At 48.4% G+C, this 16292-nt stretch overlaps 1 protein-coding gene across 1 annotated transcript in view; it reads left to right on the top strand.

The window, feature by feature from the left end:
- The window catches only part of LOC137332195 (programmed cell death protein 4-like), a 36145-nt gene extending 20612 nt beyond the window's left edge, over window positions 1–15533 (top strand). Inside the window, exons 7-11 of the mRNA XM_067995892.1 lie at window positions 2459–2570; window positions 4148–4255; window positions 5401–5511; window positions 9169–9308; window positions 14973–15533. Coding sequence (XP_067851993.1) covers window positions 2459–2570; window positions 4148–4255; window positions 5401–5511; window positions 9169–9308; window positions 14973–15033 — 532 coding nt within the window. The 3' untranslated portion in view covers window positions 15034–15533. The remainder of the gene's footprint in view (window positions 1–2458; window positions 2571–4147; window positions 4256–5400; window positions 5512–9168; window positions 9309–14972) is intronic.
- Window positions 15534–16292: the final 759 nt, after the last annotated feature.

The following is a 16292-nucleotide window of genomic DNA, read 5'->3' as shown; positions in this document are numbered from 1 at the left end:
TAAAGGACATTAGTGAACCAGATGGTGAGAGACTAGGAGCTGTGGACGAGCAAAGGGGTTTAGGTTTCCATGTACGCAAATCTTAAAGCTAGTGCACATGCACAAAAAGTAATCAAAAAGGCTAATGGAATGTTGGCCTTTATCTCAGGAGGAGGAGGTGATGCTTCAGTTGTACAGAACCTTGGTCAGACCCCATCAGGAGAACTGTGTCCAGTTCTGGGCACCGCATCTCAGGAAGGATACATTGTCAAGTAAAATGTAGTGGGCCCCAATTCAAACCCTCGCAGGCCTCCTCCTGGTGTGCGTTCTTAGGGTCTGAAAGTTTAAGGTCCTCGTTTGAAATTCCGTGGTCCTCTATCTTAATCGATGGTTTAACAACAACAACTTGCATTTATATAGTGCCTTTAACGTAAAACATCCCAAGGTGCTTCACAGGAGCGATTATCAAACAAAATTTGACACCGAGCCACATTAGGAGATATTAGGACAGGTGACCAAAAGCTTAGTCAAAGAGGTAGGTTTTAAAGAGAGTTTAAAGGAGGGGAGAGAGGTAGAGAGGTGGAGAGGTTTAGGGAGGGAATTCCAGAGTTTAGGACCTAGGCAGCTGAAGGCACGGCCGCCAATGGTGAGGTGATGGAAACAAACATTTAACGGCCTTTTTGCCTCCAGTAAAATGGCAGACAAAGGAACTCCCTCCCCACTTGTTAGCAGTTCATAGCTTTAAAAGTGTTCAGCACTTTGTAGCCCATGTAGCTCGTTGGGATTGGGCACTTGGTGTCCAACTGGTGAGTGCAGACTGAGGCCCCACATGTGAAACTACAAGAAAAACATTTCCCTTTTCACAGTGGTGAGCTAAGCCGCAATCTCAAAGAAGGTCCGTGCTCTCCTGCAGTCATTGCTTAAAACACAAAGAATGGCCCCACCCCATGCTAACCAGAAGGTCCTGGGTCCGAGCTGCATCAGCGCCTCCCCCTGGGGAAGAATTGCCCAGGGTTGACAAAATGATCCCTCTCCAGTACTTCCCCCCCGCCCCCTCCCCACCCTCCGGGAAAGAAAAGGATAGGGCTCAATTGTGAAGTACTCCACAGTTGAATAGTCCATCGGCACTCATTCTGTAGGCTCGCCTGAAGAGTGGTCACTTGGGCACACCAGTAAGGAGTGAAGCAGAGAATTTGCAATATCCGACAGTGAGAATACTGTGTGGAAATTGTTCTCGGGGGCTTGGATTGGCCAGGGTTCTGATCACCATCGCGACAGTCAGCCCAAGCTAGGCCTCACCATCAGGGTTTGCCTCCCCTTCAAAACAGTGGACAGGAAGGCTCCCCGGTTGACAGCTTGATTTCTCACTATGCTCCAAAAATCCTGGGGCCTTCTCTCCCCTCCTCAATCCGCATCCTTTACCCACGAGTAGATGCACGGGCCCAGAAGTCAAGAGCCGTACAAGACAGAGGGGCCCGGCCTCCATTCCCAGGCCTTGCCGGGCTTGCTGAGAAGTGGGGAAAGAAAACCACCTGGGCTTTCCTGCTACTGATTCTTAGCCAGTGATGTCGGGCCAGCACTAGACGCTTGACTGTGATGCCTCCCTACAGCTGAATAGCCAGCCAACACTCAAAAACATGAAACACGGGCTTTCGGCCGAGGGGCTAAGGGGACACGGCACCTGTGGAACTGTAGATGAGCGTAAATCTTTAGGAGACAAGGGGGCGGCTGGAATTACATCAATACCTCGGTTCAGTTCAGTACTGTGTATTAAATCGGTGCAGCGAGCCCATTACAAGAGCATGCTTTCAGTAAGTGGTTTATAAATCACTGGTTAGGCCTCAGCTGGAGTAATGTGTCCAATTCTGGGCACCACACTTTAGGAAAGATGTTTGGGCCATGGAGAAGGTGCAGAGGAGATTTACCGGGGATGAGGGACTTCAGTTATGTAGAGAGACTGGAGAAGCTGGGATAGTTCTCCTTAGAGCAAAAAAAAGGTTAAGGGGAGATTTAATAGAGGTGTTCAGAATTATCCAAGGGATTTAATAGATAAGATAGGGAGAAATTGTATCCACTGGCAGGAGGGTCAGTAACCAGAGGAGACAGCTTTAAGTTAATTGGCAAAAGAACAAGAGTTCTGAGGAGAAATTTTTTTACGCAGCGAGTTTTTATGACAGGGAAGCAGATTCAATAATAACTTTCAAAATGGAATTGGATGGGAGAAATTTACAGGGCTATGGGGAAAGAGCAGGGGAGTGGGACTAATTGGATAGATCTTTCAAAGAGCCGGCACAGGCACGATGGGCCGAATGGCCTCCTTCTGTGCTCTATGATTCTAAGTGGCTTGTTGCTGTTTCCCCCGCCCCCCCCCCCCCACACACACTTTGCACAACTATCATTCTGATAACTGGGAAGCTAGAAGTACTGATTGTGCCCCCCTCCCCCGGTGCTGACCTCTGACCTCTGTTTCCCCCGACAGCGTGGCGCTGGACAGGGCCGCAGTGCTCCTGAGCATGAAGCGAGGAGTGCGCTTGGACAATGTCTGGGGGGTCGGAGGGGGCCTGAGACCCGTGAAGCAGCTCGTCAAAGAGGTAGGCTGGGAGATGGGGGGGGGGGGGTCTGCGAGCGATTGGGGGGGGCGGGGGAGCAGGGAGGAGGGCCGGGATTGTTTGAACCTGTCCTGCCGTTGGAGGTGGGTAAATTGGGACGGTTGGTTGCTGGGCATTGGGTGGGGAGCGGGGCGGGGGTGAATTCATGTGGTGGATTTTGACTTTTGGCCAGCCACCTGTTCCGGCAGCAAAGAGGTGCTCTCCCACCCACCCCCCCCCCACGAATTTTGAGACCGTTACCGCCTCATTAATGGCAAGTGAGGAGCACTCCGAATCGGCCTCTAGGTGTTTGAATTTTCATGCCTGGAGTGGGGGGTGAGTTTATTCCCGTTCTAGACTTTCTCGCTGCAGTTATTGTCTGCCTCTGCACTGATCTGGTAACTCCAATATGGGACCATTTGTAGGGCAGCATTAAGGGAGAAACAGACCATTTGTAGTGTTTACAGGATGACCTATTGTGTCCAGTAACTCCTTAAAGCCAGCCTTTGTGATGCCACTGGAACGAAAGACCTCACATTTAAAATAGCACCTTTCACCTCCTCAGGACGTCCCAAAGCGCTTTACAACCAATGAAGTACTTTCGTCGGACATCGCTGTTGTAATATAGGCAATTGTAAACAATTTTACAACACCAAGTTATAGTCCAGCAATTTTATTTTAAATCCACAAGCTTTCGGAGGCTTCCTCCTTCCTCAGGTGAACGGTGTTGGAGGAAGGGGGAAGCCTCCGAAAGCTTGTGAATTTAAAATAAAATTGCTGGACTATAACTTGGTGTTGTAAAATTGTTTACAATTGTCAACCCCAGTCCATCACCGGCATCTCCACGTAATATAGGCAAACATGGCAGCCATTTTGTGCACTGTAAACACCGGTGTGATAATGACCAGGTAATCTGATTTTGAGGTGTTTGTTGCGGGATAAATATTGGTCAGGATACCAGGGCGGACTCCCCTGCTCTTCTTTGAAATAGTGCTGTGGGATCTTTTACGTCCACCTGAAAGGGCAGACGGGGCCTCGGTTTAAGGTCTCATCCAAAAAGTTGTAGGTTTAAATCCCGCTCCAGAGACTTGAGCACAAAATCTAGGCTGACACTCCAGTGAGGGAGTGCTGCACTGTCGGAGGTGCCGTCTTTTGGATGAGACGTTAAACTGAGGCCCCGTCTGCCCTCTCGGGTGGGTGTAAAAGATCCCAGTGCACTATTTCAAAGAAGAGCGGGGGAGTTCTCCCTGGTGTCTTGGCCAATAGTTATTCTTCAACAGACATCACTAAAAAAAGATGATTTGGTCATTATCACGTTGCTGTTTGTTGGATCTTGCTGTGCGCAAATTGGCTGTCTCGTTTCCTACATTACAACAGTGACTGCACTTCAAAAATACTTTATTGGCTGTAAAGTGTTTTGGGACGTCCTGAGATTGTGAAAGGCGCTATATAAATACAAGCTCTTTCTTTCTTTGATTGAAGCATGTACTGTTTCATGGAAGCGCTGCTACGCTCACTGACTAACGGAAGGAGGTGGAGCAGTTAGTTAGCCAACAGTAACCCTTTGAACTCTTCACCAGATGAATCTGTTGCTGAAGGAATACTTGCTGTCTACAGATGCAGCTGAAGCCGAGCTCTGCCTGCAGAACCTGGAGGTTCCCCACTTCCACCACGAGCTGGTCTATGAGGTACGTTACTCCATGTCTCGCCGGCCGGTCTTCCCTTCCCACCCACCCACCCACCATTTCTTGATCCGCTGATGCACATAAATCGCAGGTTCATCCGCACCCCCCGGTCATATTACGATTGTGGGTAGTCCTGACTGTCTGTCGCTTTGCTACTGGGATCCAGCGTCTTTCTGTGTGTGTGTGCGCTGACATCTTCGAAAAAGTCGGTCGGCTCAGGGACAACAGGAGCTACACGCAGCCCGTCACCTGGGTTTGTTCGGGAAGAGGAGCCATTGATTGAATCTCTCAATATTTTGTTAACTGTCTGTTTCTGGACCATGAAGTTCATTTTGTGACACTGACGTTATACATGAATGGGGGCTCACTGCTGATGCTACAGCGATTCAGTCACTCACTGGCTGCCTGTGTCTCTGTGTCGTTTCCCAGTGTCTCCGTGTCGGTTCCCCGTGTCTCCGTGTCGTTTCCCCGTGTCTCCGCGCTGTTTCCAGTGTCTCCGCGCCGTTCCCCGTGTCTCCGCGTTGTTCCCTGTGTCTCCGTGTCGTTTCCCTGTGTCTTCGTGTCGTCTCCCTGTGTCTCCGTGTCGTTTCCCCGTGTCTCCGTGTCGTTTCCCCGTGTCTCCGTGTCGTTTCCCCGTGTCTCCGTGTCATTTCCCTGTGTCTCCGTGTCGTTTCCCTGTGTCTCCGTGTTGTTCCCTGTGTCTCCGTGTCGTTTCCCTGTGTCTCCGTGTCGTTTCCCTGTGTCTCCGTGTCGTTTCCCTGTGTCTCCGTGTCGTTTCCCTGTGTCTCCGTGTTGTTCCCTGTGTCTCCGTGTCATTTCCCTGTGTCTCCGTGTCGTTTCCCCGTGTCTCCGTGTCATTTCCCCGTGTCTCCGTGTCGTTTCCCTGTGTCTCCGTGTCATTTCCCTGTGTCTCCGTGTCGTTTCCCTGTGTCTCCGTGTCATTTCCCTGTGTCTCCGTGTCTTTCCGTGTCTCCGTGTTGTTCCCTGTGTCTCCGTGTCGTTTCCCTGTGTCTCCGTGTCTTTCCCTGTGTCTCCGTGTTGTTTCCCCGTGTCTCCGTGTCGTTTCCCCGTGTCTCCGTGTCGTTTCCCCGTGTCTCCGTGTTGCCGTGACCTCATTGACCGTATCGTTTAATACTTCTGTTCTGCAGGCCGTGGTGATGGTTCTTGAATCGACCAGTGGTGATGCGTCTGACCTGATTGTAAAACTCCTGAAGAGTTTCTGGGAGTCTGGGTTTGTAACTCTCGACCAGATGAATCGGGTGAGTTTGTTGTATCCACGACAGCACTTTACAAAGTGAAGGGACAAACTGAAAAATCTGAAGAGACATTCAAACATATTCCGACTTTCATTGGTTCCATCACCTTGTCAGAGAATCATAGAATGATACAGCTCAGAAGGAGGCCATTCAGCCCATCGTGCCTGTGCTTGCTCTTTGAAAGAGCTATCCAATTAGTCCCACTCCCCTGATCTTTCCCCATAGCCCTGCAAATTTTTCTTTTCAAGTATTTATCCAATTCCCTTTTGAAAGTTATTATTGAATCTGCTTCCATCACCCTTTCAGGCAGTGCATTCCAGATCATAACAACTCGCTGCAGAAAAATCTCCCCCCTGGGTTTTTTGCCAATTATTTTAAATCTGTGTCCTGATTACTGACCCTCCTGCCAGTGGAAACAGTTTCTCCCTATCTACTTTATCAAAACCCCATATAATTTTGAAATCTCCCCATAACCTTCTCTGACTCTAAGGAGAACAGTCGCAGTTTCCAGACTCTCCATATAACCTTGTCATCTCCTTTTTGCTCCTGCCTGCCATCCCTGATGATACCTTCAGTCCTTCAAATTGCAAACCCTGGTAGACAAGCAGGGTGACTTTCCACTGAAGCCAAAATGAGTCCCATGATCTGACCAGGCTCGTTGGAAAAAATAGCTGAGCAGTCGAGTAGTGGAAAGGGAGAGAGTTCTTTTCCCCTGGGGCCATGTGCCTTTCCCTGGGTGGCAGGCAGAACAACCAACCCTGGGGACAACAGCCTGTTTGGTGCATTCGTCCTTTATAATCCATGTACGTCAAAGTACTCTGCCAGTCATTTGTCAAAAATGTGCCTATTAAAATTTTAAATTCTCATCCTAGTGTTCTAATCTCTCCATGGCCTCGCCCCTCCCTATCTCTGTAACCTCCTCCAGCCCTACAACCCTCCGGGATCTCTGCGCTCCTCCAATTCTTGCCTCTTGTGCATCCCCGATTTTAATCGCTCCACCATTGGAGCCCTAGTAAAATTGAAGTCAATAGGAATCAGGGGGAAAACTCTCCAGTGGCTGGAGTCATACCTAGCACAAAGGAAGATGGTAGTGGTTGTTGGAGGCCAATCATCTCAGCCCCAGGACATTGCTGCAGGAGTTCCTCAGGGCAGTTGTTCGCTGATGATTGCACAGTGTTCAGTTCCATTCGCAACCCCTCAAATAATGAAGCAGTCTGAGCCCGCATGCAGCAAGACCTGGACAACATCCAGGCTTGGGCTGATAAGTGGCAAGTAACATTCGTGCCAGGCAATGACCATCTCCAACAAGAGAGTCTAACCACTCTCCCTTGACATTCAACGGCATTACCATCGCCGAATCCTCCACCATCAACATCCTGGGGGTCACCACTGACCAGAAACTTAACTGGACCAGCCATATAAATACTGTGGCTACAAGAGCAGGTCAGAGGCTGGGTATTCTGCAGCGAGTGACTCACCTCCTGACTCCCCAAAGCCTTTCCACCATCTACAAGGCACAAGTCAGGAGTGTGATGGAATACTCTCCACTTGCCTGGATGAGTGCAGCTCAAACAACACTCAAGAAGCTCGACACCAGCCAGGAGAAAGCAGCCCACTTGATTGGTACCCCATCCACCACCCTAAACATTCACTCCCTTCACCACCGGCACACAGTGGCTGCAGTGTGTACCATCTACAGGATGCACTGCAGCAACTCGCCAAGGCTTCTTCGACAGCACCTCCCAAACCCGTGACCTCTACCACCTAGAAGGACAAGAGCAGCAGGCACATGGGAACAACACCACCTGCACGTTCCCCTCCAAGTCACACACCATCCCGACTTGGAAATATATCACCGTTCCTTCATCGTCGCTGGGTCAAAATCCTGGAACTCCCTTCCTAACAGCACTGTGGGAGAACCTTCACCACACCACACTGCAGTGGTTCAAGAAGGCGGCTCACCACCACCTTCTCAAGGGCAATTAGGGATGGGCAATAAATGCCGGCCTTGCCAGCGACGCCCACATCCCATGAACGAATAAAAAAAAAAGCCGTGCCTTCAGCTGCCTAGATCCTGAGCTGTGGAATTCCCTCCCTAAACCTCTCCGTCTCTCTACCTCTCTCTCTTCCTTTATACGCTCCTTAAAATCTATCTCTTTGACCAAGCTTTTTGGTCACCTGTCCTAATATCTCCTTATGTGGCTCAGTGTCAAATTTTGTCTGATTACACTCCTATGAAGCGCCTTGGGATGTTTTACTACGTTAAAGGCGCTATATAAATGCAAGTTGTGGTTGTTGAAATTATTTGAGAAGCAGAAAATCCAAACTGTTTTCTATCTATATTTGCTGACTGAAGGACTATCGGGAGGGAGCGTGCGAAGGTTGGGTGCCCTGCTGGTTTGAAGGTTTTGTTTAGTCAGGGCTGGGCTTTGGCATTGAGGGGCGGAGGGGAGGACACTGCTCTCCTCGACACAATTGTTCTTTTGCCATGGGCATTGAGAGAGAGAGAGACCCAATTAAAACCTGATCATCGCCCAACTGGACAATGGGTAAGCTATCCGATGATTTAAAAACCAGGCTGCAAACTGCCCACTCCTCAAACATTACTCAATCTTCACAGACTGTGAGCTTGCAGGAAACGGGTAGCCAGGAGTGGAACTGTGCAAATGCAAGATTGGGACATTTCACTTCTGTGTGTGCATGAGCTCATCTTGTGAGAGATCTGACCTTTTTAAAAAATAATGCCCCACCTTGTTCAATTGTAGAGTGGGCAAAGTGTAGCCAAGCTAATTGTCCAGAGCCCTCAGGGTCAGGACTGTTAACATGAAGCTCGCACTTCTCTGAGCCCAGCTGTACCACGTAATCCTTTATTGCAAAGGGGTTGGAGTACAAGAGTAGGGAAGTCTTACTACAATTGTACAGGGCTTTGGTGAGACCTCATCTGGAGTACTGCATACAGTTTTGGTCTCCTTATCTAAGGAGGAATATACTTGCCTTAGAGGCGGTGCAACGAAGGTTTCCTAGATTAATTCTTGAGATGAGAGGGTTGTCCTATGAGGAGAGATTGAGTAGAATGGGCCTATACTCTCTGGAGTTTCGAAGAATGAGAGGTGATCTCATTGAAACATATAAGATTATGAGGGGGCTCGACAGGGTAGATGCTGAGAGTTTGTTTCCCCTGGCTGGAGAGTCTAGAACTAGGGGGCATAGTCTCAGGGTATGGGGTTGGCCACTTAGGACTGAGATGAGGAGGAATTTCTTCACTCAGAGGGTTGTGAATCTTTGGAATTCTCTACCCCAGAGGGCTGTGGATGCTGAGTCATTGAGTATATTCAAGGCTGAGATCGATAGATTTTTGGACTCTAGGGGAATCAAGGGATATGGGGATCGGGCGGGAAAGTGGAGTTGAGGTCGAAGATCAGCCATGATCTGATTGAATGGCGGAGCAGGCTCGAGGGGCCGTATGGCCTACTCCTGCACCTATTTCTTATGTTCTTACCTTAACCCTTTATTACTTGTCTCCAAACAATAGCTGGGTCTGTTTGATTGACTGCTTTGTCTGTCCCACTGTGTCTCCCCTCGCCCGACACGCACTCTATCCTTGACTTACTAAAGGTGCCATCTTCCTCCCCCCACCCCCCCCATTTTTGTCTTCCGCAGGGATTCATGCGGGTGTTTGATGCTATGCCGGACATCAGTCTAGACGTGCCAAACTCTTACAGCACTCTGAAGGGTTTTGTGGACCATTGTCATCAGCAAGGGGTCATCACCAAAGCACTCCAAGATCAGTGCCCTAAACGGTAGGATATGAAAATGTTCGATTGTTAAGAAGGGAGCCGGGACTTGAGGAATTCTATGCCATTAAATAGGCTTTTCGGTGTGTGTCTGAACCATGTAGACCAGGAAGGTCAAAACTTCAGTCCCCAATCTCCTGAGTGAATTGATAGCCTGGGTGGCACTGAAGGGAATGCTATTGGTTTTACTAAGTCTGGGCTAGAGTGAAGAAAAATCATTTGGGATTCCTACTCCTGATTGCTTCTCCATTGACTTCTTCTGGGAAGTGCATGGATATTCATAGAATTGTACAGCACAAAAGGAGGCCATTCAGCCCATCGTGTCTGTGCCGGCTCTTTGAAAGAGCTATCCAATTAGTCCCACTCCCCCGCGCTTTCCCCATAGCCCTGCAAATTTTTCCTTTTCAAGTATTTATCCAATTACTTTTTGAAAGCTATTATTGAATCTGCTTCCACCGCCCTTTCAGGCAGTTCATTCCAGATCATAACAACTCGATGTGTAAAAAAAATTCTCCTCATCTCCCCCCTGGCCTTTTTGCCAGTTATCTTAAATCTGTGTCCTCTGGTTACCGACCCTCCTGCCAATGGAAACAGTTTCTCCCCATCTACTCCATCAAAACCCCTCATAATTTTGAACACCTCTATTAAATCTCCCCTTAACTGTCTCTGCTCGAAGGAGAACAATTCCAGCTTCTCCAGTCTCTCCACATCACTAAAGTCCCTCATCACTGGTATCATTCTATCAAATCTCCTCTGCATCCTCTCCAAGGCTTTGACATCCATCCTAAAGTGTGGTGCCCAGAATTGGACACATTACTCTAGCTGAGGCCTAACCAGTGTTTTATAAATGTTTACCATAACTGCTGGATGTTGGATGAGGACCTGATTGGGCTTGGTGGCGATGCCTTCCACAGTCAAATAGCCAGCCGACATGCATCGGCACAGGAAGAATGGCCCCCTTGGTCGAGGAACCATTCCTCAGAGTGAGTGTATGCCTTCAGGAGGAGAGGGATAATGACCATTATCGACGTCGTTCCCTGTTCTGACTCCCTTGTATTAAGGTCTGTAAATTGGTGAGCCCTCGTCTTGTGATCTAGCTAATGTGTTCGGGAGGTCGGAGGTTATTTCACGCTCGTAATCACCCGCCGACTGCCTGGCTGCTCTTCAGTGTGAGATGTAACCTTCCGCTGCATAGTTCATACGTCAGTTATCATAGGAACAAGAGTAGGCCATTCAGCCCCTCGAGCCTGTTCCGCCATTCAATTAGATCAGAGCTGATCTGCACCTCAACCCCATTTACCCGTCTTTGCTCCACATCCCTCGACTCCCTTACCTAACAAAAATCTATCGATCTCAGTCTTGAAAGCTCCAACTGACCTCCAGCATCCACAGCTTTTTGAGGGAGAGAGTTCCAGATTTCCACTACCCTTTGTGTGAAGAAGTTCTTCCTGATTTCCCTCCTGAATGGCCTGGCTCTAATTTTAAGATTATAACCCCCTCGTCCTCGCTTCCCCTACCAGAGGAAATAGTTTCTCCGTATCTCCACTGTCAAATCCTTTTAACAGTTTAGACACCTGGATCAGATCACCCCTCAATCTTCCATACTCAGTGGAATACAAGCCAAGTTTATGCATTCTGTCCTCGCAATTTAACCCTTTTAGCCCTGGTATCATTCTGGTGAACCTGCGCTGCACCCCCTCCAAGGCCAGTATATCCTTCCTGAGGTGCAGTGCCCAGAACTGAATGCAGTACTCCAGATGGGGTCTAACCAGAGCTCTGTGCAACTGAAGCATAACTTACTCCCCTTGAGATAAAGGCCAGCATCCCATTAGCCTTTAGCTCTGTTTGATTGCTTGCCAGAATCCGGAATGTTTCTGATTCTGTGCTGGCTACCCTGGAAGTAGGTATTGGAGTTCCTGTCATTTGAGGAACATATAATTCCGGTATTGGAGAATTCTTGTGCAGATTGAAACAACACACATAGTGAATGAGATGCATTCTGTCCTGAGGCATCCCAGTCTCAACCAGCTGATGCCGGATTTTGGTGTGGGACTGCCTTCGCCTGGTTCCATTCCCATCTATCCAGTCATAGCCAGAAAATTACCTGCAATGGCTTCTCTTCCTGCTCCCGCACCATTACCTCTGGAGTCCCTCAAGGATCTATCCTTGGCCCCCTCCTATTTCTCATCTACATGCTGCCCCTCGGCGACATCATCCGAAAACACATCAGGTTCCACATGTACGCTGCCGAATCCCAGCTCTACCTCACCACCACCTCCCTCGACCCCTCCACTGTCTCTGATTTGTCCCACTGCTTGTCCGACTTCCAATACTGGATGAGCAGAAATTTCCTCCAACTAAATATTGGGAAGACCAAAGCCATTGTCTTTGGTCCCCGCCACAAGCTCCGTTCCCTGGCCACCGACTCCATCCCTCTCCCTGGCCACTGTCTGAGGCTGAACCAGACCGTTCGCAACCTTGGCCTCCTATTTGACCCTGAGATAAGCTTCCGACTCCATATCCGCTCCATCAGCAAGACCGCCTACTTCCACCTCAGTAACAACACCCGTCTCCGCCCCTGTTTCAGCTCACCTGCTGCTGAAACCCTCATCCGTGCCTTTGTTACCTCTCGACTTGACTATTCCAATGCTGTCCTGGCCGGCCTCCCATCTTCCACCCTCCGTAAACTTGAGCTCATCCTAACTCACACCATGTCCCGTTCACCCATCACCCCTGTGCTCGCTCACCTACATTGGCTCCCGGGCTGGCAAAGCCTTGATATTAAAATTCCCATCCTTGATTTCAAATCCCTCCATGGCCTCGCCCCTCCCTATCTCTGTAACCTCCTCCAGCCCTACAATCCTCCGAGATCTCTGCACTCCTCCAATTCTTGCCTCTTGCACATTCCCGATTTTAATCACTCCACCATTGGCGGCCGTGCCTTCAGCTGCCTAGGCCCTAAGCTCTGGAACTCCCTCCCTAAACCTCTCCGCCTCTCTCTTCTCCTTTAAGACGCTCCTTAAAACCTACCTCTTTGACTGTCACCTGTCCTAATATCTCCTTATGTGGCTTGGTGTGAAATTTTTGATTGATAACGCTCCTGTGAAGCGCCTTGGGACGTTTTAATATGTTAAAGGCGCTATATAAATGCAAGTAGTTGTTGTTGTTGTAGGTTGGGCAACTTAGGAGCAAAGTGTGAGATCGAGGAATATTTCAAACTCATAAAGGCCTTACCCTATGTCTTACTGCTCCTGTGTCTTAAGAGAATTGATGCACCTCGAACTGAACTGAAATTTTCTAGGTTCTTGGCTTTGATTCCCAGTCCTTGCTAGGTTAGCTGCTCTCACCTGAGGCACCAAGGTTGGCCTGAGTGCTACTTGGAAATTCCCTCCGGGAAGGTGCATGTACTTGAGCACGTGTTGTGAGGATGGGGTCGAGCTTGGCTTGCCACACTGACAGCGTTCACGGTTATATAGAATTACATAGAGTTTACAGCCCAGAAACAGGCCATTCGGCCCAACTGATCTGTGCCGGTTTTTATACTCCACACAAGCCTCCATCCATCTTACTTCATCTCACCCTATCAGCATATCCTTCTATTCCTTTCTCCCTCATGTACTTATCTAGCTTCCCCTCAAATGCATCTATGCTATTCGCCTCAACTACTCCTTGTGGTAGTGAGTTCTACATTCTAACCACTCTCTGGGTAAAGGAGTTTCTCCTGAATTCCCTATTGGATTTATTAGTCACCATCTTATATTTATGACCCCTAGTTCTGGTCTCCCCCACAAGTGGAAACATCTTCTCTACGTCTACCCGATCGAACCCTTTCATAATCTTAAAGACCTCTATCAGGGCACCCTTCAGTCTTTTCTTTTCTAGAAAAAAGAGCCCCAGAGTCTTTCCTGATAAATATATCCTCTCAATTCTGGTATCACCCATGTTAGTCTTTTTTGCACCTTCTCCATTGCCTCCATTTTAATATGGGGACCAGAAATGTGCCAGTTTCATTCGTTCATTTATTTTTGCTTTTGGCGATTGTCACACATTTTAGTAGATATTTGGTATCATATCACTTGGAGCTGTGGAGGAACAAAGGGATTGAAGTGTCCAAGCACACAAATTGTTAATTGATAGTGCACAGGTACAACAAGCAATCAAAAAGGCTAATGGAATATTGGTCTTTATCTCAAGGAGGCTGGAATACAAAGGGGAGGAGGTTATGCCACAGTTGTACAGAGCCTTGGTCACACTCCATCAGGAGTACTGTGTCCAATTCTGGGCACCGCACCTCAGGAAGGATATACTGTCGAGTAAAATATAATGGGCCCCAAAACAAAATCTTTGCAGGCCTCCTCCCCGTGTGTGATATTGGGGTGTGAAAGTCTAAAATCCTCATTTGAAATTCCATTGTCCTCTATTTTAACCGATGCGTTAACAACAGCTTGCATTTATATAGCTCCTTTAATGTAGTAAAACATCCCGAGGTGCTTCACAGGAGCGTTATCAGACAAAAATTTGACACCGAGCCACATAAGGAGATATTAGGACAGGTGACCAAAAACTTGATCAAAGAGGTAGGTTTTATGGAGTGTCTTAAAGAAGGAAAGAGAGATAGAGAAGCAGAGAGGTTCAGGGAGGGAATTCCAGAACTTAAGGCCTAGGTAGCTGAAGGCACGGCCGCCAGTGGTGGAGTGATTAAAATCAGGGGTACATATGAGGCCAGAATTGGAGGAGCGCAGAGATCTCGGTGGGTTAGGGAGCTGGAGGAGGTTACAGAGATAGGGAGGGGCAGGGCCATGGAGGGATTTGAACACAAAGGTGAGAATTTTAAAATCAAGGCGGGAGCCAATGTAGGTCAGCGAGCACAGGGGTGATGGGTGAATGGGACTTGGTGTTAGTTAGAATATGGGCAGCAGAGTTTTGGATGAGCTCAAGTTTATGGAAGGTGGAAGATGGGAGGCCGGCCAGGAGACCATTGGAATAGTCGAATCTAGAGGTAACAGCAGCATGGATGAACGTTTCAGCAGCCAGCGAATCCTCGGCAAGGTGTTAGACTGCTTCATTCAAAGTTGCATAGCAACAGAAGCTACAGGAGATTTTCTTTTGTTGCCTTTTCGCCTCCTGTCTTGGAGCAGGGCTCCGCAGGGACCCTTCAGGTACCTCACCCCAAGGGACTGTCGTTCAGCTGGAGCAACAGTGGAGAAAGTGGACAAAAAGTTTCACAAGGATGACAATAGATCTGAGAGGGGGCAGCTATCAGGAAAGACTGAACAGGCTAGGGCTCCCTTCTCTGGAAAAGAGGAGAGAGAGGTGGGTATGTAAACGGACTCGCCCATTGTGGCCGCAGTGACTGTAACTTTTATTTCAATCTATAACATGTCTATTGATTTGACCGATTATTAATGGGGAGGTGCCTGTGTTACAGTTGGCGGAGCTGCTGAGGGGCAGCTAGCAGTGAGCGTGCAAGGTAACTGGAATGTGGCTCGGTGTCAAATTCTGTCTGATAACGCTCCTGTGAAGTGCCTTGGGATGTTTTTACTAGGTTAAAGGTGTGATATAAGTCGTTATTGATGCAGCGCATTATTTTCTGTGTGCCGACTGTGTGTTGCATCGTTTCTTTTTAAATTCAGTTTTCTTTCCCTCTCCCCCCCGCCCCCCCCCCCCCAGTGAAGCCAGGCGCTCAGCGAGTGAGGACGGGAGTAACTGCGTCGCAGGGGCAGCCCAGTAAGAGACCCTCGAAAGCCGGAAAGGACGTGCCTGAGCGGAGGGAACGTTCACCAAATCTCAGTCGCAGCAAGAGTCGCTTTTGGGTTCTGAAAAATAAAGGGGAATGGTTAAGAATGAGTTGGGCGGGAAGGAATCCTGTCACGGTTCCAATTAATTGGGCTGCCTTCCTGTCGTGGTTTTAATAATGGCAAATTGTTGCTCAAAATGTGCTTTTGAACTCAAAGGGAGCGTGACTCCTGCTCCATTTTGATCTCATCTCAGGTCTTGGGGAGTCCGTACTCGAGAATTCAATTTAGAGCTGAGGCCTGCAGGAATGTGAAGATTTGAAATGTTTCCTGTTCAAAATTAGCTTCATTTAAAAAAAAATGACAACCCTTTTTTGGGGGATTTTTACTCTGGGCATGTGGCACACTGCAGTATAGAAGAGTCAACTGTGTAATTGCAGTTTGGGGAGTTTAAATTCTGTATGAGCTCTTGAAAATAAAGCTTTACATTTCAGTACTAGAGTCTGCTGTTTTATTTGAATCCAAACAGGTCAGAGATGGATTGACACTTGGGCCTACGGGGCCTGTGCCCGGGGTCAGAGGTGAATTAACACATGGACCTACAGAGCCAAGCACAGCACTTTTCACAACCTCAGGACATTCCAAAGTGCTTTACAGTGTTTTTGAAGTGTAGTCACTGTTGTAACATAGGAAACGTGGCAGCCAATTTGTGCACAGCAAGGCCCCACAAACAGCAATGCGATAATGATCAGATAATCTGTTTTTAAGAATATCGGTTGAGGGAACAGTATTGGCCACAACACCGGGGAGAACTGCCCTGCTTTTCTTTGAAATAGTGCAGTGGGATCTTTTATGTCGACCTGCGAGGGCAGACGGGTCCTCTGCTTAACATCTCATCTGAAAGACGGCACCTCCGACAGTGCAGCACTCCCTTAGCACTGCACGGGAAATGTCAGCCTAGATTTTCTGCTCAAGTCTCTGGAGTGGGACTTGGGAATAAATGAAAAATACAAGTTGGTGAACTCTGTCAATGGATGCGATTCTACACAGGAAGTTATTTCACTCAGTCTACCTCGCTCAAGAATCTGCTCTCTGCTCCACCCGACTTGGGACTACAAATTGCGCATGAACTATATCACCTTACACTATTGTGAGAGACCTAGGTCGGCCTTAAGAGTCACCACAACGTAAAAGTAACTGATTCCAGGGATCCAGCCACAGCTAGCGGTAAGATTTAGCAATTAACTTGCAACTG

This window comes from Heptranchias perlo, chromosome 14 (genome assembly GCF_035084215.1).
Source record: "Heptranchias perlo isolate sHepPer1 chromosome 14, sHepPer1.hap1, whole genome shotgun sequence".
Lineage (NCBI taxonomy): Eukaryota > Metazoa > Chordata > Chondrichthyes > Hexanchiformes > Hexanchidae > Heptranchias > Heptranchias perlo.
The sequence above is the reverse complement of the archived record's forward strand: the minus strand, read 5'-3'. Positions and strand labels throughout refer to the sequence as shown.